This window comes from Monodon monoceros, unplaced genomic scaffold (genome assembly GCF_005190385.1).
Source record: "Monodon monoceros isolate NGI ecotype Baffin Bay Population unplaced genomic scaffold, NGI_Narwhal_1 Super_Scaffold_12, whole genome shotgun sequence".
NCBI classification, from domain to species: domain Eukaryota; kingdom Metazoa; phylum Chordata; class Mammalia; order Artiodactyla; family Monodontidae; genus Monodon; species Monodon monoceros.
The window spans coordinates 134,874,670-134,898,749 of NW_021703768.1; the positions used below are offsets into that span (position 1 = coordinate 134,874,670).

The 24,080-nt window shown below is 42.5% G+C and overlaps 1 protein-coding gene, 1 long non-coding RNA gene and 1 other non-coding gene across 4 annotated transcripts in view; 1 reads left to right on the forward strand and 2 right to left on the reverse strand.

Moving 5' to 3' along the window:
* Window positions 1-634: 634 nt before the first annotated feature.
* IL12B (interleukin 12B) lies at window positions 635-12,853 on the reverse strand. Its single transcript, XM_029218129.1, has 7 exons — window positions 12,040-12,853; window positions 8,378-8,653; window positions 7,713-7,830; window positions 5,904-6,121; window positions 4,287-4,444; window positions 2,824-2,955; window positions 635-1,892 (listed from the first exon to the last, which is right to left on the reverse strand). Exons 1-6 carry the CDS (start codon window positions 12,125-12,127, stop codon window positions 2,824-2,826), a joined length of 990 nt encoding a protein of 329 aa, XP_029073962.1. The 5' UTR covers window positions 12,128-12,853; the 3' UTR covers window positions 635-1,892.
* On the reverse strand, window positions 9,526-9,598 carry TRNAE-CUC. The gene has a single exon. It is a non-coding gene; the product is annotated as a tRNA-Glu (tRNA).
* Window positions 12,854-19,573: 6,720 nt separating the features above from the next.
* LOC114892821 overlaps window positions 19,574-24,080 on the forward strand; it is a 54,718-nt gene continuing 50,211 nt past the window's right edge. For both annotated transcript variants that reach the window (XR_003792779.1, XR_003792780.1), the window contains exons 1-2: window positions 19,574-19,964; window positions 20,648-20,826. This is a non-coding gene — a long non-coding RNA (uncharacterized LOC114892821). The remainder of the gene's footprint in view (window positions 19,965-20,647; window positions 20,827-24,080) is intronic.

A 24,080-nucleotide genomic window follows, 5' to 3' on the forward strand; every position in this document is an offset into this window, starting at 1 on the left:
AAAATAAGGAATGTAAACAAACATCCCTATTATAATTACCTTGCCATTGCAAGGAAGCCAGATGTATGCACTTGGCTTTTGAAGATAGCAGAGAATGATCACCATTCTCTCTGATCCCACCACTTGTTCTTTCCATGGCCAGGGGGCCCTGGCCATCCTTTGAGCCCAAAGTGAGCACCTCCCCTTCTCTGTCGAGTCTTCCTGGGTGACTCCAGGTTATACTGATCCTTCTTCATTTTTACCCCAGGGCACCATATACACCATGTACACTGAATATTTTCACATTTCGTGGTATTGAAGTTAACTTTTCATCCCAGTCTTATAGGCTTTGCCAGGAGTGGGCACTGTTTCAGGGTGGCAAACACAAGGTGTTTTGGAACTCCTCAACCCCAGGGCTTAGCCGTTGGCCAGACAGATGGCAAACCCTCCATAAACACTGGAGCTGGACCTATGGGATGGGTTGCCCATGGCTGTATCAGGTGGGAAATTTGTTTCATGATGCTTTGGAAACCAGTAGAGTTGATTCCAGGTTAGAAGGTGACAGAAGCAAGAGTATCCAACCCCTGAAGGGGCATAATGCAGTTTAGTGCCCTTGCAGAGTCCCCCGTGGTCAGATCACAGGGACATTTCCTGAGCTTGGCAAGACACTGACTTTCCTATAAAGGGAAAGAGCCCATTGTGCAAAACCAGAAATGAAATTGCTTCATGGTGGGGCAGTCCTTCAATGGTAAGGGAAAAATAACACAGCCCTGGTAAGCGTGGGAACAGGATACCCAGTCAACTGAGAAAGCCCAAAATATTATTGCAAAGAAGAGTTATATTTTTATTAGTTCACCATCAGAATATAAAAATAAATAAGTAAACAGAAAATAAATGGAATCATTTTACAAAAAGCACATTCATTACTTAAAAGTAGCATTTTAATGGCTCGGAACTTTCTAGTCATATCCGCTTGTCATGTTCCCTCATGCTGACAAGTAAGAGATTCATGGCTGTTTTCTCCGCATCTGTCTGCTTCTTTGTGTGCCTATTAAGGAACAACTGGCAATTCTGGCAATTTTGTCCTTAGCCATAACTACACTTGTCTTCTCTCTTGAATCATAAGATCTTTTTACTTTCCAGACACTTACGATATCTCCATGTCATTCTCCTTCGTCTTACAGATAGAAGGGGGCAGGGGCTGCCAGGAAGGGTGAAGCTGAATTTCAATTCCAATCATCATTTTTAGCTCTTTCTAATTTCAGGCATCCAAAGACTAAACTTGTTTAGAGGTGCAAACAGCTCTGAATTATCACCACTACTTCAAGGAAGTCTTCATGGACACGGGAACTAATATCTGCTCTCCAGGACCTCCTCAAAGAGTTTATATCTCCATGTCTATTTAACTATCTCTTGTGTTCTAATCCATTACAAATATATTATGGCGCTGGCATCAGAACACTGTGTTCTTACTGGTTGCCATAAAACTGATGCACTTGCAGCCTCGATTGAAAAGTTGTCAGTATAAATAACACATAAATTCACATTTTGCATAATAGGGCCCATTCCTTATAAATCAGGTCATGAGTATATGAAACATATATCTTGGCACACAAATGTTAAATAACAGTAATAAATTAATAAATACATAAATTACTTAAATAGGTAAATAACATAAAAGTCAGCTGTGACCTGCTAGCTGTAAACTGTATAAATAAATTAGCTGATTGTTTCGGTGCACATTTAGCATTTAAATATAAAAATACAGCAAAGGTATCTTTATAATCATAAAAAAAAAAAAGCAAATTGGTAGAAAATATCTTTAGGGGGAGGGTCCTGTTCCATTGCACCTTTTAAAAATTTAGCATAATGTCTTCCACCTTTCTTCCAAAGTTTCATCCTGAGGTTAAAACCTGAAAAAGAATGGCGAGTGTCTATGAGGATTTGAAATTCAGTAGCAAACCCTTCTTATTTCACACAACACATTATCTGGGGCAGTTGGATTTTGGGGGTTCCTCGTCAGAAGGGTCCAGCCCTTTCTTATGTGGCCTAGGATTTTGCTGATACCATGCTTACCAGAGGCTATCTTGAGAGTTTTCTTTTCTTTTTGTTTTTTGGCCGTGCATTGAGGCATGTGGGATCTTAGTTCCCCAACCAGGGATCGAACCTGTACCCCCTGCATTGGGAGCACGGAGTCTTAACTGTTGGACCACCAGGGAAGTCTCGAGAGTTTTCTTATTTATTTATTTATTTTTTTGCGGTACGCGGGCCTCTCACTGCTGCGGCCTCTCCCGTTGCCGAGCACAGGCTCCGGACGCGCAGGCTCAGCGGCCATGGCTCACGGGCCCAGCCGCTCCGCGGCACGTGGGATCTTCCCGGACCGGGGCACGAACCCGTGTCCCTTGCATCGGCAGGCGGACTCTCAACCACTGCGCCACCAGGGAAGCCCTCGAGAGTTTTCTTAAAAGAATATCTGATCATGTCATTTCCTTGCTTAAAGCCCTTCAGTGGCCCCCAGTGGTCTCCAGATAAGATTCTAATTCCTGGAAACAGCTTGCAGGACACCTATGCTGGCTACTTCTCTCTCCCACTGCCTTTCCTTCTGGAAGGGCAGGACCTGTGCCTGCTTTCTTTACTGCAGTGTCCCCGTGCCCAGCATACTGCTTGGAATACTATGGGCATCAATAAGTATCTGTTAATGAACAAATGTATGTTTCTGCCTCTGGTGACTGCGTGTTGGGCATCCCACCCCCTCTTTCCTGTCCCACACAGCCCCCACCATTGTCCTGCACCTGGGTACAACTGAGTGTGCAGGTCTGGGCTGGGCTTCGCAGGCTTGCTCACCTAACTGCAGGACACAGATGCCCATTCGCTCCAGTATGAGCTGTAGTAGCGGTCCTGGGCTTGCACGCGGACGTTGGCATCTTTGTGGCACGTGACCTTGGCTGAGGTTTTGTCCGTGAAGAGTTTATCTTTCTGCAAAGGAGAGGGAAATTTTTGGCAACGCAATCACAAGGTGGGCTGGGCATATTTTGGCAAAGTACAATCTCCCAAAACAGCCACACCTTGGTCTCAGGGCACCACACTCGCAGTTCATAGGGGTGTATGTAGAACTTGTGCCACCTACTGACAGAAGCTCTCAACACACATGCGGCTTTTCTACTTTATAAATCCAAAGCCCTGAGGGAGAAATTGTTCGGTCCAGTTTTCATCTTTCTAGCACAGTTGCCTTGCATGAAGGCCCCATGTGCACTCACCGCAGTACTAGGTCAGTGGTGGGACTGAGACAGATTTGCTGTCCCCTGGATATTCTGAAATTCCATATCCTGATCCTTTTATAGAATAAAATCTGTGTTCAAGCCCAGGCATTGCTATTTATTAGCTATGTGGACACAGGAGAATATCTTAGACTCTCTGTTTCTCAATTCCTCATTTGTAAGAGAGGGATAATAATACTCCCTCATAGAGTTGTAAAAGTTAAAGTAGCAAGGTATTTAACCATGCAGAAAGTGCTCTATAAATACTACCTATTAATAATATAGATCTTATATTGGGAAGTACATATCAAGATTTTAAATAATTTTTAGGTAAAATCTACTCCAGAATAGCCCTTGCCTTCCACAAAAAAATTCTCAGGGAGTACCTGAATCACTGAATTTCTACCACGTGCTAAACCCTATGCCGAATAAGGCCTTTGTTTAGTGATTTCTAAAACTGGCGTCCAAGGAGTCTCAGGCTCTATAAGAGGGCCTCTAGAACCTTGGGATTATGATGCTCAGGCAAGAAAGTTTGAAAGCCATTGTCTTAGCCAACATTCTGTTCAATAAGATAATTTCACAATATATGGAACAGCCGGGAATTATCTATTTTGGATGAGACACAGCATGAATGTTCTATCACCCATTATATTTGTCAATTTGAAACATTTTTAGGCTCCTAGAGCCCAGATTTCCTATATCAGGACCAATTCTGAGAGCAAGATAATGTTCAACCATACTGGTGGCAGTAGGGTGTTAGGTGCATGGCCTTTGTGTCCTGGTTGTGCCACTTTCTAGCTGGGTGACCTTGGGCAGGTCACTTCTCTGAGCTTCAAAATCTTCACTAGTGAAGTGGTACGAGTAACACTGCCTGCCTTTCTAGGGTTACTGTGAGAATTAAGTGAGATACGCAAGGAAAACCCTTAGCACTGTTTCAGGCACATAGAAAGTGCCAAATAAACATTCGCTGCTATCATCATCATTAATCTCCTTGATGTGGGCCTACATAAACCTGACTACAGAATAGACAGCACCTGAATCACATCTTACCCTTTCTCTCTTGTTCTTGCCCTGGACCTGAACACAAAATGTCAGGGAGAAGTAGGAATGTGGGGTGCTCCAGGTGTCAGGGTACTCCCAGCTGACCTCCACATACCGGGAATTCTTTAATGGCTTCAGCTGCAGGTTCTTGGGTGGGTCTGGTTTGACTGTGGAAGAGAGAGAAACACCCTTTATTTTGCTAATGGGGCTTTGGGGTAAGGTAGTTCTGGCTTCTGGTCCCACTTTCGCCTTTGACCAGCTCTGAGTCCATATCATAGTTACTTAACTTCTCTGAGCACCTGGTTGGCAGACGTGAGACACCCCTGCGGCTGGCGCTCACGCTGGTGCCTGTACAAGGCAGCCCTCACCAACTGCTGCCTCCTCTATCGCTGAACCTGAGAAAGGCTCAGAATCCTTCTCATCCCTGCGCAGTCACAGGGGCCCTGGTGGTGGAAACACCTCTGCGTGGTGCTCAGAGGAAAGTTCTTAGAGACAAGACACTCACGTCTGGGCTTGCAGTGAAGGACCACCCTCTCTGTAATCAATCCCCCTCTGCACCAAACTCGGAATTGGGCTGAGCCTCTTGCTGGGGACCAGATGAGAGATTTTCCACTTAGTGCTCTTTCTTTAGCCCTTTCGTGGAATCTGACACCGACTTGTCCTGTGGCAGTTACAACCAAATTGTCTCTATGCTCGGTCACATTCATTCAATAAAAAGCCCCCATTATGTGACAGCCACTGGACTGTGCATGGAAAGCACAACAGTGAGTGTCAGAAAGACTCTGTCCTCGAGTAGTGTACATTTTTCTAGGAGGGGAGTTGGGGGGGAGAGAGTCCATGGAATGGGCTTGGGCTCTCTGGATCTAGCACCTCTCCACACAAAGACCAAGACTCCTAGCAGATGCTCCACAAATATTCTTTCCTGTTCTCAACACAGTGGCATTTTCTTTCCTTTAGGACTCAGCTAAATGCCACCTCCTCTTAGAGACCTTCCTTGGTACCCTATGTGAACAAGACCCCACCCTCTCCTTTCCACCAAAGGCAATCTCCCCACAAATGCTAGAGCAGGTTCTGTGATTCTATCACTTTTTATTTCATGATGCATGTTCACTGGATAAATGGTAAAGGAAATGACAAATGGCAAAAACCTCCATCTTCCAACTGAAAAAAACAGACATCCATTTTGGAGGGGTTTATATTCCAATAAAGAAATCTCTTTTTCAAATGCTACAGAAAGATTGGTTGGGAATAATTGCAGTTAGTAGAGGAAGCTCTGGTTCTGCATAAGAATGTTATGCTTAAGGGGCTGCTCTTGAATTCATCATGGAAGGTGCCTGAGCAGCAGAATAGAAGTGTAGCCAAGAGCCTGCTTTTCCTAGCGGGTCAGATCCAGGTCTGAATTGCTATGTGTGAGTTCTGGGGCAAGTTGTTTAACCTAGCTAGGACTCAATTTCCTCTTCCTTAAAATGCAGACAATTGTATCTACATTATAATTATTTTTCGGGGCGGGATGCAGAATAAAAGAGAGAATGCGTATAAACCCCTAACCCCAGTGCATGGAGCATTGTTAACATGTGATGAACCAGCATCTATCTTTATTAAGCACATATAATCAAGCAAACTCACTGATGTCCCTGATGAAGAAGCTGCTGGTGTAGTTTTCATACTTGAGCTTATGAACAGCTTCCACCACGACCTCAATGGGCAGGCTCTCCTCGGCGGCTGGGCAGGCGCTGCCCTCCTGACACCCCACTGTGTACTTCTTATACTCCCTGTGGTCCACTCTGACCCTCTCTGCTGAGAGCGTCGCTGCTCCACACGTCACCCCTCGGGGGTCAGAGGAGCTGAAATCAAAGACAGATATTATCCTGTGTCACATGATTGCAGGCACGTCCCTAGCTGTTGTAACCAGACAGCTGTCTAGGGACAAAATTTCTCCAACTGGTTTGATTTCTCTCAAGGGGGTAAGAAACTGCCCTCCCCATGAGAACAAGCGTTGCTTTGAGAGGTAATAATTGGGTTGGCCAAAAAGTTCGTTCAGGTTTTTCCATAAGATCTTACAGAAAAACCCTTATGAACTTTTTGGCCAACCCAATACAAATGTTTGCCTCTGGCCTAAATGAATCTGAAAACTTTTAGATCCAAAGCTCCTGGTTAAATCTCCTTATTAAAATTTTTAACTCATTTTCTGGATTTTAATGACAAAATCAATACATACCAATTTTTAAAAATTAGAAAGATAAAGATGGTGTATAAATGAAATGTGTATGTCTCTTTTAACCCTAATCCCCTTTTTAACCCTAATGTCATAAATACTATTCCTGGCTTGTTGTATCCCTCCAGACATTATTCTGTGAATATTCAAAGCAATCATATATCCACATGTATCAATATATATGCATACACACATAGATTTTATTTTTATGAAATAATATCAAATTTTATATATATATATATATATAAAATTTGGTATACATAATTCTGCAACCATCTTTCCCCCTTCTGAACATATTATGGGGAGTGCTCCATGACAGACCACATGGATTGGGTTATTCATTTTGAGGACTGCACATTAAGCTGGGGTATAATGTACCACACTTTACTTAACATTTGCCCTGCTGATCACCAAGAACACCACAATGAACTCTTGCATCTATGTCTCTGTGCACTTGTATAAGCACTTCTTTAGTAAGCATTTTCATGTTAAAGATGGAATAGTAAGACCCCAAAGGTTAATTTACTCAGTTAAATAGTGGCCAGGTCAGGATGATCACCTAGGGTTTACTCTGTTATCCTACACTGTTTGGGAACTTTGATGAGAGGGAAGGAAGTCACACAGCGGGTTAATGTAGGTTCTGTACTAAGGGAATTGGTTTCTCGGGGTAAGCCCAGCTGCATAGGACAAACAGTGAACTTCAGATTGGTGGTGTCAGCAGAAGAAAAAGGAATTGAAGTGGCCCTGGGAAAATTTCTAGAGGCCTCAGAGAGTTTTGGAGTCAGCCTCAGGGCTTGCAAGATCTACGCCCTAGAGCTCTTGTTTCTATTTCCGACTGGAGGTGCAATTTCGGCAAGTCCTTCACAGCTTCAATTTCCCCTTTTATCACCGCCACCCCCACCCCTGCCGTGGTGCTATGAGCCTTAATGAGGCATTGCCAGGCAATTTGGATGAGTGGGTTCAAACACAGCAGAGGCTCTTCCCAGGCCCCAATAATATCCTGTTCTAATGCATACATTTGTTCAGGCAATTAGCTTAAATCTCCATGTTCTTTCCCTAATTTAGGCAAGGGTGTGTGTGTGTGGATGGGGGGTTAAAAATATAGGATTGGCTTTATTTTCTCCCTTATCATTAACTGATGGGCCATTGCTAGGTTGCCCTTATTTTCTTATTGAGAAAGTTCTAGCAAAATGCTGAGAAACCCGAGTGGTTTCACTTACCCTGTGCTGCTTTGGACACTGAATTTCAAATCAGTACTGATTGCTGTCAGCCACCAGCAGGTGAAATGTCCGGAATAATTCTTTGCCTCACATTTTATAAAGCTCTTATTTTTGGGCTCTGGATTTGAAAAGAACAAGAATTCAATATTTAGGGGTTTTCTTTCTTTTAAATTGCAAAGATTTTTATTGCGATGAATCACAGGCCACCAAATGGTACAAGAGTGAAGATCTTCCATTTATTTCCTTGGAAAATCTGCTGTTCCCCAGGCAGACAGTCAGCAAGGACTGGGAATGTCCCAATAGGATGCTGATTCTGTATGCCACACACCCAACATATTGGAGGGGGGTATTAATATTTTTCAAGGCTATCAGCCCAGTGCACATTAACTAACTCCCATTAGCCATCCAATAATATCACTGTTATTTAAAAAGAACCTCAGGAGAAGCATCTAGACTTCCCATGAAACTCTCTCAACAGGAGATTTTGACGGTTGATAACCCAAAGTGTACAGCAAAGGAAAAAGTAGGTTTCGGGTGGTTTCAGTAAGGGACTTGGTATTATTTCATTAACTATACTAACCATGTCTTGCCTTTTAAATTTTTAATTTTTTTATCTCTTATGGAGCAAAAGAGAAAATTGATGCTACCCAAGGGAATGGAATTACCTTTCTGGTCCTTTAAGATATCAGTGGACCAGATTCCGTCTTCCTTTTTGTGAAGCAGCAGGAGCGAATGGCTCAGAACCTCGCCTCCTTTGTGACAGGTGTACTGCCCAGCATCTCCAAACTCTTTGATTTGGATGGTCAAGGTTTTGCCAGAACCCAAGACCTCATCGCTCTGGTCTGAGGTCCAGGTGATGCCATCTTCTTCAGGGGTATCGCAGGTGAGAACCACCATTTCTCCAGGGGCGTCAGGATACCAATCCAATTCTACAACATAAACTGGAGAGCACAGGGATTGGAGAACCAGACTGTGATTTTTGGATTACTCGGTATCTGGATGGCTAAAGCAGCACAACAGCAAATGGTTGGTAAGATGATCTCAGGTTTTTGGGCACCACTTGAGTTTAAGGTTGTGGAAGAGAGAAGCAAAGAGTTTAATAGCTGCCATAAGCTCATTAACTGCCAGGGTGCCGTGAATAATTAACCTCTGATTAGCTGGCAGATGAGGAAAACCTTGATATACTGAAAAATGCAAACAGCACAATATTCTTTCCCAAAGGCCTGGTGGATGTAAGAAACTTCCAGCACAGTTCGCATTCAGAGAGAATAAGTGTTGAGAAAGACTGACCAGGACTGAGATCCTGTCCCCAATAGCTGGCTGGGGAATTTGGAGAAAGATACTTAATTACCATGAGCCTCAGTTTCTTTGTCTGTAAAATGACAATAATAATAGTATCTGCCTTGTAGGTTTGGCTGTGAGGATTAAATGAAAAAAGCGTGTAAAACACTTAGCACAGAACCTATCACTCAGCATTGGTTGTTATTGTTATTCACACACCAAAGGTCAGACAACTGCATGAGAAAATGCCTTCCAATTTTCCACGGGGATTGAAGGATTTATTTCCAACTGTGTGAAACTCACCAATGGAGATTTTCATTCTCTCTGTGTTTTTAAAAGCTATTTTACCTTCTTAGAGGCAGTTCAGTAGATCTTAATCTTTCCATTTTATAGAGAAGGGTACTGAGACCAAGAGGTTAAGCAAGGTTACATCAAGTGAGAAGCACAAAAGTTATATCTCAGAACTTCTGTCTCTGCAGCTTTGCATTGGATCTTTTTTTTTGGCTGCAACGTGCAGCATGTAGGATCTTAGTTCCCTGACCGGGGATCGAACCCGGGCCCTTGCTAGTGAGAGTGCAGAGTCCTAACCACTGGACCACCAGGGAATTCCCTGCATTGAACCTTTAATACCAGTATCTAAACTGGCACTTGAGGAATGGCCTAATATAGTATTTCAAAGAGTATTTCACATCAAATCTTCATTCATTCATTCATGCATCAATTATTAATTAAATTGAGTTGTTTAATGCAGTACTTCTCAAAGCATGATCATCCAACTACTACCAGCAGCACGTGAGACTCTGTTAGCATTGCGAATTCTCAGTCGCTGAATCAAGAACTTTGAGACGGGCCCAGTGACCTGTTTTTAACCTCTCCAGAAGATTCTGAAACCCACTCTAGTTTGAGAGCCACAGCGGTGAAAAGCCTGGATGTTGGAACCACACAGGTCTGAGTTAGGATTCAGCTCTGTCTCTTACACTGGCCTGTGGCCTTGGGCAAGGCATTCAATTACTCTAAGCTTCAGGGTCATTATCTTTAAAATAAGCAACATATTAGTACTTGATCCAGAAGGTGGAGATGTGGATCACATAAGCTAATTTATATAAGAGCTTGACACTGCCCTTAAATGAGCTGTAACTGCTGGCTCTTGTGATTGGCGTCCAAATGTAAAGCTGTTGTGTAATATAAAGTTCCCACTTGACATCAAAGGGCTTTAAAACTACTGAATGGGTAACAGAGACAAGAGGTAAAAAGCATCTGGGCCCCAACTCTTGGAAAATGGTCAGCTGTGCTGACATAAAACCATGTGGCACCTTTGGCTTTCTCTGGTTTCTCTGTGTCCCACTGGTGACTGACCAGCAAGGCTATTTTCCTGTCACAACTGAGATTCAGAAGCCGAAGACCCTTGCCCAAGGGCAGGGGAAACAGCTGCAGGCGGCAGCCTGATGAGGCACATCTAGAACCTAATGCTTAGCCGCATCTCATCTTGTCTCCAAAGCTGCACGCCCTCTCAGTGTTTCTCACATTGACTTTCTGGAATTTCTGTGGTTTACTAAATCAGAAGTAACTAAGGGTGTACTATGAAAGGGCCAAAGCTCCTGAGCTCACTAAAAATCCCAGGGTTGGAAGGAATCTGGCATAATCATCTGGCTCAGGGCTTTGTCCTTATTCAAGGGAGGGTCTAAAACACTCAGAACCTCCTGGGGCAGAGCAGGGATGGCTGGACTGTCATCTTCCAGAAATTCTTAAGAATGGAGGAAGAGCCCCGGATTTCTTTCATGGACCCATTTTAGTGTTGTATTCTCCTCACTATTGAAAGGTCATTTCCCATTATCAGCTGCAATATCTTCATTTTAAATGTACGCCTATTTCCTCTTGCTCAGCTGTCCAAGCACAGAGGAAACAATTGCTCATGTCATTCTGGTAAAACCTTCTTCAAATACTTAAGTTCATAAGCGTTGAAGTGAGACAGAATTGGGATCAAGTTCCTGTTCCACCCTTACCAGGTATGTGAAATTGGGTAAGTTAGTTAATCTCTGTGGCCTCTATTTTTAATATCTGTAAAATGGAGTACACACAGTCCCTATCTCTTATGGGTGTGGTGAGAATTAAATGAGATGCTGGCCTCAATAAATATCAACTATTATTATTATTTTATTATTAAAGACAGTAATTGCCAACATTATTATGTTGGCTTCAATGAGAAATATCTGAGCGTCTTTCAGGAACAGCTAACAATCAGTTAATACATACTTACCGTGTGTGAGATACTAGAAGGATAGAGGGAGCACCTTATTCTAATAATACCTATCTATTATTCTACTAATAATTTTTATTGATCACTGGGAAAGTAAACAGGTTCTCCTGAATCACCAGAGACATTATTTTAAATAACCAAAACAATAATACTAGTTAACATTTACTGTCACTTCATTATCTGTTGAGTTGTCTTCTGCATTCACTAGTACATTTAATAATCTATGTAGTAGATATCACTTCATAATCCTCAGTTTACAGTCGAGGGAACTCAGGCTCAGAGGTGACCCAGCTCAAGGTCACATAACCAATAAGTGGCAGAATCAGCCTTGAACCCAAGTCAGTGTGGGTCTAAATTCCATGCTTTCCCCAAAGTGCTTGGTCAGAGGTAAGTCATCTCGGTGCCAACTGAGGGGGTAGTATTGCGTGGTGGAGTGGAAGATGTTAGAACATAGTTCTTATACTTTTCTAATCTTTCACTTTGGAATCTTAATCATATGATACAGCTGGTTTTTAGTAATACTGGCAAAATCCATATCTCTTTTCCCACCATAGTCCATAAAAATCTTCTTCTCTGAAAGCCAAACAGTATAGATACCCTCAAGCCATACAATAACAGATACCCTCAAAGGTAGAACAAGGACATAGGGCCCGTGTTATCCCAGAGTGATGGCTTTCACTAGGAAGACCCAAGGCCTGCCCATTTCAGTCTGATTTCCCAGCAGGGGCTGCCTGACAGTCCTGTCTTAGATCCTGGGGCCTTCATAGAGAATCAGGAAAGGCTGGTTACCATTTTTCTCCAGTTCCCATATAGCCATGATGGGAGATGCCAGCAAAACCAGGGAAAACCAGGAGACAACCAACTGCTGAGGGTACATCTGCAGGAGGGGGAGAAACAGAGGAGGAGACAGAGGAAAAAAAGAAGAGGAGGCATAAGAGAAGAGAGAATGTCAGTAGTTATGCAGTCACCTTTGGAAACCATATTCACATTCTATGTACATTGTCTTTAATCTTTATCTTCCTCTTTCTTCTCTACACTGTCAGGTTAATACTCAGTGAATTCCAGGAGCCCTCTGCCAGTCTCTGGGTAAGAACATCTCCAAATAGAGAACCGCAGACGATCTGCAGCTGAAAGACCTTATGGCCAGCTATCTGATATGATGCTCTTATTTTTAAGATGAGAAACCTAAGGCTCAGAGAAGGAATGTGACTTGTCTAGATCAACATTCAGTCATTATTTACTTGGTACTTCCTGTGTAAAGGGCACTGAGCTAGAGCAGCTGAGAGTGAAAAATGATTTTTACCTGGACCCCGACTTCTAGGAGCAAATACTTTCATTCAACAAATATTTCTTAAGTCAGTGTGTTAAATGCCTACCCTCCAGTAGGGGAGATGAGCTACATACCCGTATTACAGCAGCACAAGGCAGTATGTGTGGTGACACCCAGGACTAAAGGACTTGGGTTGGGGGGCAGAGGGAGTAATACTGAAGTGATCTTTCAAGTTCTGGCAGTGAGTCCAGCCCTTGTTGGTGAGGTTTCCTTTCTCTCCCTGCTTAAGACTGTAACTGTTCCAAACACAAAGATTATTTCCTCCCACATAAGGTAACCAGTAGTTCTCAAACTTGAGCATATGTCAGAATAACCTGGAAGCCTTGCTAAAGCACAGATTGCTGGCCCCCGTTCCCAGCCTGACCCTAGAATGTCTGATTCAGCAGGTCTGGTGGGGCCTGAGAGTCTGCATTCCTGTACGTTTCCAGGGGAATCTGATATTGCTGGTCTGAGGACTACTCTTTGAGATCCATTGGTTTAATCCATGTTCAAGGTTCAGAGCCCCTGCAAATCAGGATGTTCTTTGGAAGAAGACCATAGAATATTGATATATTCAACATGAAAATGAAATGCATACTTTTGTGCTAAATCAGTTTCACTTATAATGAAACTCAGTCTAGATTAGTATCCAGGGTTTATGAAAATCTTCAGACTGACAATTACACCCCACCTGTGAATTAGGTGGAGATGATTATTATTTATTTTCATTCTGATACACCTCCTTCCATCTTGGAGAACACCGACGTTCTGTAGGAACATGGTTTCAGAAACCACTGGGCTATATGAAGAACAAGAATCTTTTCACAGTTTTCTGTGAAATACCTTAAAAATAAGCACCCCTTGGTTGGGGTAACAGAATATTGACAAATAATGGCTTTGTCAGAACTGCTGCTAATCCTAGGGGAACTTTGCCACGTATTTTATTCCCTTATATCATAAAGGTTGTGAGTGGCAGAGTCAGGAGCAGAAGTCAGGCCTTCCCGTACACTCTTGTCAGCACTCTTGTCACTGCAGCACGCAGCTTTCAAGGGCACATCTATCAATTTAGTCCAAGTTATGACTGTAGCAAAGTTCTAGTTGCCATGGAGCACCAGTTAGTACATTTGTAGGCTTGGAGTCCAGCAGCATGGACTTGAATTCTGGTTGCACCACTCATTAGTTGTGTGAGATCGGCCAAATTACTCTCTGAGCCTCAGTCTCCTCATCTACAAAATGGGTATAATACCCATCTCAAAGGGTTGTTGGGAGAATGCAATGAGATGACATATTATAGAAGCCAACCAAATGTGTTAGCTTGTACCCAGCAGAAGAGATAAAGGAAAAATTTGATTTCTCTCTGTGTTGTCTGTGATGGATAAACAAAAAAGTCATGCCTGGCTGTAGGGAAATGCCCACAGAGGTACTGCAATTGCACAGGCCTGTACAACTCAGATGTCGGCACTCTGGGAATGGAAATGGTAGAGATTCCTGGCACCTCCTGGTGAATCCTTTATGCTCTCTTAACACTGGGATTTTCCCTTTGGCTAAGTGCCCAGCACTTCCCCTCTGGGCCTCAGATGCATCTGAGAATTTCAGGTGAACAACACTTTAGGGTCAAGGGAGCCCTGGTGATGGTTCTAAGAAACAGCTCCCATTTTTGTATCACCTACATTTTAAACTACAGGACACTGGCAGAAGGTAGAGATGGTGGTGGGTCACTTTCTTAATCAAACCCAGGGGAAACCAAAAAGGGGCAGCATGCAGTTACCCTGCTGTTTTCTAGATCATCTGATACCAAGGGCTTGGATTCCGGTTTGACCACTCACTAATCATATGATAATGGCCAAATTACTTTCTAAGCCTCAGTCTCCTCAGCTGTAAAATGGACATAATACCCATCTCAAAGGGTTGTTTGGTTGTATCCCACAGATCACATTTTCTCGGCCTGCTAAATTTGAGAGTTTTAAGGATTAAACATTTTAAAATGTAATTTCATAGGTTTTCTAAACTCTTGAAACCCTTGTATGAGGGACGCAGGGACCCCAGGTCCTGTGGTATTTTAAGGCTCCCTAACTCTGGTGCCAACATGGGCATGCCAGTGACACTTCACTAGGCATCTCTTTTAAGTTTTATTTTGTTCATTTCTTTTTAATTAGAAAAGAGAATTATTATTTAAAAATAAAAAGACATAGTCACAGAAGGCTTGTGTAGCATATGCAAAGGGTCCCATTTCTAGAGACAGGCAGCGCTGTGTTGGCATCCCAGCTCTGCCACTTGTTAGGTGTGTGACTCTGGACAAGTCACTTGATGTCTTTGAGCCTCATACTCTTAATCTGTAAAATGGGAACCCTGCTGTGATGAAGAGGTAATGAAATAATTCACATAAAGTATCCAGCATGGTGCCCTGATGAAGTCAGGACTCCTGGCTGTTTCCTCTCAAAGCTCCATTCCTCCTTTGACAGCGCTTATATAACACAATTGCAATCATATAGTTACTTCTTTCATGTTTGTCTTCCCCACCACACTGAGCTCTCTGATGGCAGTGATCATGTCTGTCTTATTCCACACTATGTCCCTGGAGTCTAGCAGGGAGAGTCTAGCTCAGAGGGATTTCATTAATTATTAGAAGAATGAATGGACAGAAATAGTAAAATTTCAGACTCCAGTAAAATGAACTCTAAGAGGCTGCCCAAATTCTTTCTAATACCTTGAAATTCCTTATTTGAAAAAAGTGGGCCATCAGCTCAGGTTTAGTAATCTCTTTGTTAAAATGATATTTTAAACTGATCATTATTTTTTTAACCTGAAAATTATTGCACACGATTTACCTAGGCAACTATAAGACACAGTAAAGATTATCTTTTTTTTTCCTTCTCACAGATTTTAAACTTCAGAAAGTAGTTTTAAACATTGGTGTTGCTTTCCATTTTTTAAGTGATTAGTTAATCCAAAAGATCTGGATAACTTAACTGTCAATCCAGTTGACTGTCACAAGCCCACGACAAATATGGGACCAACTATGCTTATAACATTCAATTATGAGGCATAAGAATGAATTCATTTACTTATTGGATTCATTATTACTTACTGAATAAAAGGCTTTTTAAAAGTTTACAATAATAAGGGAAGCACCACTCACTTTATACAATCCTTTAACTTATGAGCATTAATATTGAGGAACACACTTTTATATACATACCACTTTAACACAAGACAAACCTTTCTATAAAATGTGCATTTGTTCACAGACCTTAATATACAATTATTATTAGTTGACTTTTAAAATGAATACTTTGTATATTAATCCCCAAAGCACTGACTTTTCACTAGTGTCCCAGCAGGTAAGTCACCAGGAATGCTTCCAGGAATTCACCCACTCCACAATGCCTGGTACAGGGGTAGCGCATGAATGGTGTCTACCCTTGGACAGCCTGTGGGCCTGTGGAAGGGGTGGCAGGGCTTGGGCAAGTGCTTACCTTGCTTCTGGTCAGGCTGCAGTGTTCCCTGGGTCTGAAACCGTTTGTTTCTTCTGCTGCTGCTGCTACTATTGAAGCTTATATACCCTACTCCTATCAAGCTTTCTGATGGAAACTTAAACTAGAAACTGACTTGTTCCAAGTTGCAACACTGAAAACAACTCTCACAACCTTCTGGGGAATTTCAAGAAGTTCCTTTTTTTTTTTCTCTGTGTGTATCAATAAGGCAGAGGGAACACAGGCATCAAAATCCCAGGTAATGAACTAAGAGGAAATGACTTTTGGGTGGGGAAAAAGGAAGGAGATGGGATGGTCACTTCTTTGGGTTGACATCATGGCCAAGGTGCTTAGAGACAGTAACAGGCAGCCTCCCTGGGCTCCACAGACTAGAGGAGAAAGAAGGCCAAGGAGAGGTCACACAGGAGGATGAGTTCAGGTCAGGATCCAGCAGTTGTATGCTAGAGGGTCCAAAAGCAAAATCTATGGTTCTCCTGAGGTTAAAGAGGATGAGATGAAGTGCAAAAGATTTAGTATGTCCGGAGCATCCTCCCCCCACATTACTCCTTTAACATCTGGATTTCAGAAACACACTTTTACCACCCCTTGTGCTTCATGCGCCACACACACACATGCAAATTCATACAGACACAGCCTTCGGAAGATGATAAATGTGTGTATTACTAATAACATTCAAATCTGTAGGAATACTGCCTATGCTCATAGGTACTCACTCATGGATGGGAGCAGAAAGTGAAATATCCATAGGCATATATACAACTGATGCCACACTCAAGGCACACCACTTTGGGCACCCAGACTATATCTTCACACTCATTTTCACACAAATCTATGTCCCTAGGAGCTCTAGACAGATGCACAGAGTTAGCAGAACTATCTAGAAATTTCCAGCTGAATTTGACATTGCTAAGAGGAGTGCAAAGGCGTACACCGGCGTTAGACACCCCGACACCCATCTGCACACGAACAGGAACATTAACACGAACACCTACACCAAGTACTACAGGCAGAAAGATGCGGGCCGTACTCAACTACGTACGCTGCCGACAGAGGGCGCTGCAGCGAGGCGGTCCCCGCGCGGCGACCCGGGTCCGGGAGCGCGCCCTCTGGTGACTTCTCCATCCCTGCCTTTGGTCCCAGCGGCGGGGGAAGTTCCTGGGACCGGCCGGGTTTAAGGTGGGTGCAGATTTCCGCACTAACTTTCCTCGCAGTCTCAGTCGGGGAAAACGGGGAACCCGGGCGAGAGCAGCGGAGCTTCGCAGCTGCACACTTCCTCCCTCCCGCCATTTGTCCGGGCCGTGGGAGGGCGAGGGCCCGCTTAGCTGGCAGTCCCACTGGTTATCCGGCCTTGAGCTCTGGCTTGGGCGGAGGCGTTACCTCCAGCTCAGAGGGCCTTCTCCTGTCTCCTCTGCCCTCTAGGCTTGAAGGGGGAACGGAAGTTCTTCTCAAGTTAAACAACAAGGCAAATGTCATATATCTAAGATATATGGTTATGTGAACAAAGTAGGTTGCATTGCATGTTGGTGGTATGATCCTGTGTGTGTGTGTGTGTGTGTGTGTGTGAGAGAGAGAGAGAGAGAGAGAGAGAGAGTGCGCGTGAGCGAGCGAGCGCATGCGCTTTTTACAGTGGGCGTCCCTGAGGAGTATAGCTAGGAGGTGATGGGACCTTTTCACAGTTTGACTTTTTGTTGTTGCTGTTGTTGTTATATGATACACAGACTATTAAATATGTATTAAAATATGTACCAAGTTGGGGGGGGTTCTTTCTGTAAAAATGCTTTCATTTCCCCCTGCAAATCATCAACGGTTACTGAACAGAAAATTTTAAATGAATTTGACATGAAATAGTTCCACTAATTCATTTACAATGGTAGCACCACTACAGATGAGCCCTTTTGTGACTCTCCGTAAATATATACATATGTAAAATAAGACAAAACATTAAAAAAATGTGCTCATAAAAGCATCTTCAAAATTTTAAAAAATTGATCTGAAACATAAAATCTAAGTAAAAATAGCATGCTAGTTATGCAAAAAAAACTTCAAGGTTAGCCTTGGCCCCCGCTTTTCCACTGAGATTGCAGCCCCAGGGTGAGTCTTATATGAAAAGTGTGGGACCACCATTGTTCACCAATGCCAAGTAGGCAAGTAGTAGGTGTTTAAGAACATAGGCTTTAAAAAAAAAAAAAAAAAAGAACATAAGCTTTGGAATTAGAGGCCTGGATTCCAGCACCTGCTCTAAAAATTACCTAACTTCTCTATGCCTCAGTTCCAACATCTGTAAAGTGTGATTAATAATAGTACCTGGTCTTAGGTTTGTTGTGAAGATTAAATGAGGTACGATGCAATGCACTTAGCACAGCATCCGGCTGAGTGATTAATAAAGCACTGCTCTTACTCATTTATTCATTTACCCTGCTTGTCCCAGGTAACTCACTAGGGGACATCGAAGATGGCAAGAGGAACGAAAGAAGTCAGGGAATTCATGTGAGGAACCAGGATTAGGGCGTCCTCATGCCGTGAAACCACATGACTACAGTTGGGCCATTACTTCGGCTCTGAGCATCCAGGTAGCCAGGATGAGAAAGAAGAACCTGTACTTGCGCCACCTCTGCCCCAGAGGACTGACTACCTATTCTGATGAGGCCACTTCACCCTCTGAGGAAAGTAGTTCTCATACTTTATCTACAGATAAGAAAAAAATTCAGGTTTGGGGGACCCACCCTCAGAGATGGTGACTCGTAGATCTGGAGTGGGGCACAGGAATTTGCATTTTAACAAGTTTGCAGGTGATTCTGACATGGGGACTGTGGTCCACACTTTGAGACATGTTACACAACCCTCGTGCTTTAGTGCCTGGAGATACATCCCATGCATTACTCATCTCTGGATACCCTACAAGGCCAACCAGCACTCTGGTGATGTTAGCCAAATGCCCATGTCCTGATTTCACAGAAGAGGTTTATCGCCCTGTCCCACTTCACCATTCAGACACTGACCTCAGGCAAACTGAACCAAAGCTCATGATCTCCCTGTGGCTTTTCCTGTGGGAAAGGAAGCTCTGCTGACAAACAGCAGGAGTGCTGAGCTGTAAGATAGAGAGGATCCCCCTAGAAACTGAAAATAACTTGAAGAATTTTTTGACCACAAACCTTTTTTTTTCCTAGAAGAATGCTCCGAACTTCTAAAGTTTCAAATAAAGGGGAAGCCACATATACTCTTTAAAATTGAAATATTTTTAGAAAATTACACAAGCAATACATGTATGCATGCTATTGTAAAAACTTCAAACCATACAAATAAAGATAGAATAAAAAGTTGAGGCCCTGATTCACATGGCTCCCAGAGGTCACCAGTGCCAACACTTTGGTGTATATTACTCCAGAGTCTACTCTTGGTTCTTTTCTATGCCTTTCTTTCCTCTTCCTCCCTCCCTCCCTCCCTCCCTTCCTTATCTAAATGGGATCATACTGTACATATTCTTCCGCAAATTGCTCTTTCCTTGTGACAGTCTGTTTTGTGTCCGGCGGCCTCCTATGTCTTCCTACAGGTCATCTAGAATATTCTATCGCTTCAGGCTTTGTTCCCCAGCCAGCTTCACTCAGGCTCCTAAAATGGCTCTTCAGTTCCAGGCATTAATCCACACAGGACAGCATCTGGGATAATAAAAGACTGTCTTTTCTGGTGTGTCTCTCTCAGGAGCAAAGAATTTGTCCCAGAAGCTCCCATGGCCTTCTCCTTGTCTGTTTGGTCCCCTTGAGTCAATCATTGAGAAAGAGGATGGGCGTACAATGAAAGTGTTAGCCAAGTCAGGTTTGCCCCTGAGCTGTTAAAGGATCCAGATCCCACAGGAGTGGATACTCCAGTGACGTGGAAATGGCAGTGCAGCAAGAGTCAAATGTGTCTCATAGGTGAGCCCGACTGGTTAGTTCTGCCAATGAAGTGAAGAAATATGGCCATTTTGTGGCTCATGAGGACCAAGTCTTCTTCCCCCAAATGGTCAGCTGCTTTTGAAGGGACACTTGGAGTTTAAAGGCATTGGCAGTAATTCCCACCTGCCATCTCAGAAATGTGTGTTCTTGCAGAAAAAAGACTGGAAGATTTTATAGACAAAAATTTAACCGTATATTTATATATCTGAGTGGTAACAACTGTATGTGATTTTTGTCGTCTTCTTTGTGATTTCCTAAATATGCCAATATGTCCACAATGAACTTGTATTACTTTTCTAGTTGGAAAAATGTCATTGAAAAAAGAGATGAATGAAATATACAAAACAGGCAGAATGTTCAGTGGTTAGGAATTTGACTTCTACAGCCAGACAGACCTGGGTTAGAACATGATCCGTATGTCAAATATAATTGAATGTGCTCCTAGGTTATAACCTTCTCCTGGGATGAAATTTGCCAAGTCACTGTGAAGTGCTATGCCTTATGGGTAGTGATGGAGAGGCATCTGTCCTAGGTATGATGCTTCCTAGAGGCAGAAGACTGCCTGAAGTAATCTCATTCAATTATTTCAAGTGTCCTTCAAATGCCTGTTTTTTGTTTTAGTGCTTTGTAAAAGATCCCTAAAGTCAGCTTCCTTTTTACAGAGACTAAGATGTCTTCACCAGCCACCTCCCCTTCAGCAATGACTCTGATCACGTTTCTATAGTGTCATCCTTCTCTCCCTGGCCTGTGCTTTGAAGGCAGCAGGTGTCAGATGTAGTCACTTCTGAAGTTCATCATCCAAGTGGGCATCTTTGACCTGCTCTACTGGACTGACTGCAAAGTAAGTCAAATATTCCACTCTGAAATTGATTTTTCAATCTGAATATGGAAATCTTTTTCTCTTCCTCTCTAAGTGCAATTTTATGTTAATCCCAGTGAAAGGAATGGGTGTGTGGACAACTGGAAGGAAGTGGGTGTGTCCTGGGCTGTAGAATTGCTGAAGTGTTTAAATGCTTATGCTAGAAAGGTGTGGAGACAGTTGGTCTGGTCTTGCAGTTATCAGAGACAGGTAGAACAAGGCAAAATGGGACAAAGATGGAGAGGGCAGGCATCTGGGGCAAAGCCCTACCATCTACTGTCTGATGGTCCCTTTCTACATCAACTCAAACTAAAAGACAATTATTGCATATCAGCTGGCCACCCCTGCATTTGTAGGATGAATTGTTAAACCACCATTTAATAAAGCATATTCCTGTTGCTACTCATCCTGGTGCACACAGACTCCTCTAACCAAGAAGTAACATGACTAAAAATCAGGGCCTGTGATTTGGTGCATCTTCCATTGTGACTGTTGATTTGAAATTCCCATTTGAGGCTACATTCATTTCTCTATTCATAGGAATTTATATTCTTCTAGGCTGTTATTATATCTTGCTCTGGAAGTCTGCTTAGGAAGATAACTATTGACCCTAGTCTCTTGCCCTGTCATTTTCTCGCCAATGTTTGGGTTTAAAAATTCTATTTATCTATCTTTATTTTTGATGGTGCTTTAAAAAAATAACTCATGCTTCTGGTTTAAAAAAATCAAATAGTACAAAGGTTATTAAATGTGTTTACTTTCTTGAGGTGCCTCCTGGACTCCCCAGTGTGAAATTGCTTATACCACAGCCAAGTGAGGCTGTGCTAAACTTACCCTTCACATTTGGGGATAGTCTCTTAGTCATTGTACTTGAATATGTAACAAACAAATAGACAGAAACTTAATTTTATTTATGTTTTTTTTACCAGGTGAAACATGTTCTTTTAGGCCTTGGGAGATAGAATTGTAAGACTTGGGCACTGCCACCAACAGGTTATGCTCATGTTGGGTAGACTTGATAAGGCATGAAAGTTATATGATGCCAAGACAAAAATGTGGCAAGGCACTGAGTGGGTGATTAGTAACCAAATGAATTTATGCATAAGGAATTATCATGTTTGTGGTGTAAGCACCAGTGGTGATGAAACACCACTCTGTAGGCATTGAGAGGCCAGAGAAATTTAGCAAAAAGGAAAAACAGCATCCTCAAGTATAGCAAGAAGCAGCACAGCAAACAGACCCTGGAGTTGAACAGTCTTGTGTTTTAGCCTCAGCTCTGTTCTACTAGCGGGATGATCTTGGGCAAATTCCTTCAACTCTCTAAGCCTCTGTGTCCTCATCTGAGGAAGATGGCAATGCGCATAATACCTACCTCAGAGGAGCTATCAGGATCGAATTATGTTTTGCGTACAAGGTGGATCAATAGATGGTAACTCTTTTTTTTTTTTTAACATCTTTATTGGGGTATAATTGCTTTACAATGGTGTGTTAGTTTCTGCTTTATAACAAAGTGAATCAGTCATACATATACATATGTTCCCATATCTCTTCCCTCTTGCGTCTCCCTCCCTCCCACCCTCCCTATCCCACCCCTCCAGGAGGTCACAAAGCACCGAGCTGATATCCCTGTGCTATGCGGCTGCTTCCACTAGCTATCTATTTTACATTTGGTAGTGTATATATGTCCATGCCTCTCTCTCGCTTTGTCACACCTCACCCTTCCCCCTCCCCATATCCTTAAGTCCGTTCTCCAGTAGGTCTGTGTCTTTATTCCCGTCTTACCCCTAGGTTCTTCATGACATTTTTTTCCCTTAAATTCCATATATATGTGTTAGCATACGGTATTTGTCTTTCTCTTTCTGACTTACTTCACTCTGTATGAGAGACTCTAGGTCTGTCCACCTCATTACAAATAGCTCAATTTCGTTTCTTTTTATGGCTGAGTAATATTCCATTGTATATATGTGCCACATCTTCTTTATCCATTCATCTGATGATGGGCACTTAGGTTGTTTCCATCTCCGGGCTATTGTAAATAGAGCTGCAATGAACATTGTGGTACATGACTGTTTTTGAATTATGGTTTTCTCAGGGTATATGCCCAGTAGTGGAATTGCTGGGTCATATGGTAGTTCTATTTTTAGCTTTTTAAGGAACCTCTATACTGTTCTCCATAGTGGCTGTATCAATTCACATTCCCACCAGCAGTGCAAGAGTGTTCCCTTTTCTCCACACCCTCTCCAGCATTTATTTTTTCTAGATATTTTGATGATGGCCATTCTGACTGGTGTGAGATGATATCTCATTGTAGCTTTGATTTGCATTTCTCTAATGATTAATGATGTTGAACATTCTTTCATGTGTTTGTTGGCACTCTGTATATCTTCTTTGGAGAAATGTCTATTTAGGTCTTCTGCCCATTTTTGGATTGGATTGTTTGTTTTTTCGTTATTGAGCTGCATGAGCTGCTTGTAAATTTTGGAGATTAATCCTTTGTCAGTTTCTTCATTTGCAAATATTTTCTCCCATTCTGAGGGTTGTCTTTTGGTCTTGTTTATGGTTTCCTTTGCTGTGCAAAAGCTTTGAAGTTTCATTAGGTCCCATTTGTTTATTTTTGTTTTTATTTCTATTTCTCTAGGGGGTGGGTCAAAAAGGATCTTGCTGTGATTTATGTCATAGAGTGTTCTGCCTATGTTTTCCTCTAAGAGTTTGATAGTTTCTGGCCTTACATTTAGGTCTTTAATCCATTTTGAGCTTATTTTTGTGTGTGGTGTTAGGGAGTGTTCTAATCTCATACTTTTACATGTACCTGTCCAGTTTTCCCAGCACCACTTATTGAAGAGGCTGTCCTTTCTCCACTGTACATTCCTGCCTCCTTTATCGAAGATAAGGTGACCATATGTGCGTCGGTTTATCTCTGGGCTTTCTATCCTGTTCCATTGATCTATCTTTCTGTTTTTGTGCCAGTACCATACTGTCTTGATTACTGTAGCTTTGTAGTATAGTCTGAAGTCAGGGAGCCTGATTCCTCCAGCTCTGTTTTTCGTTCTCAAGATTGCTTTGGCTATTCGGGGTCTTTTGTGTTTCCATACAAATTGTGAAATTTTTTGTTCTAGTTCTGTGAAAAATGCCAGTGGTAGTCTGATAGGGATTGCACTGAATCTGTAGATTGCTTTGGGTAGTAGAGTCATTTTCACAATGTTGATTCTTCCAATCCAAGAACATGGTATATCTCT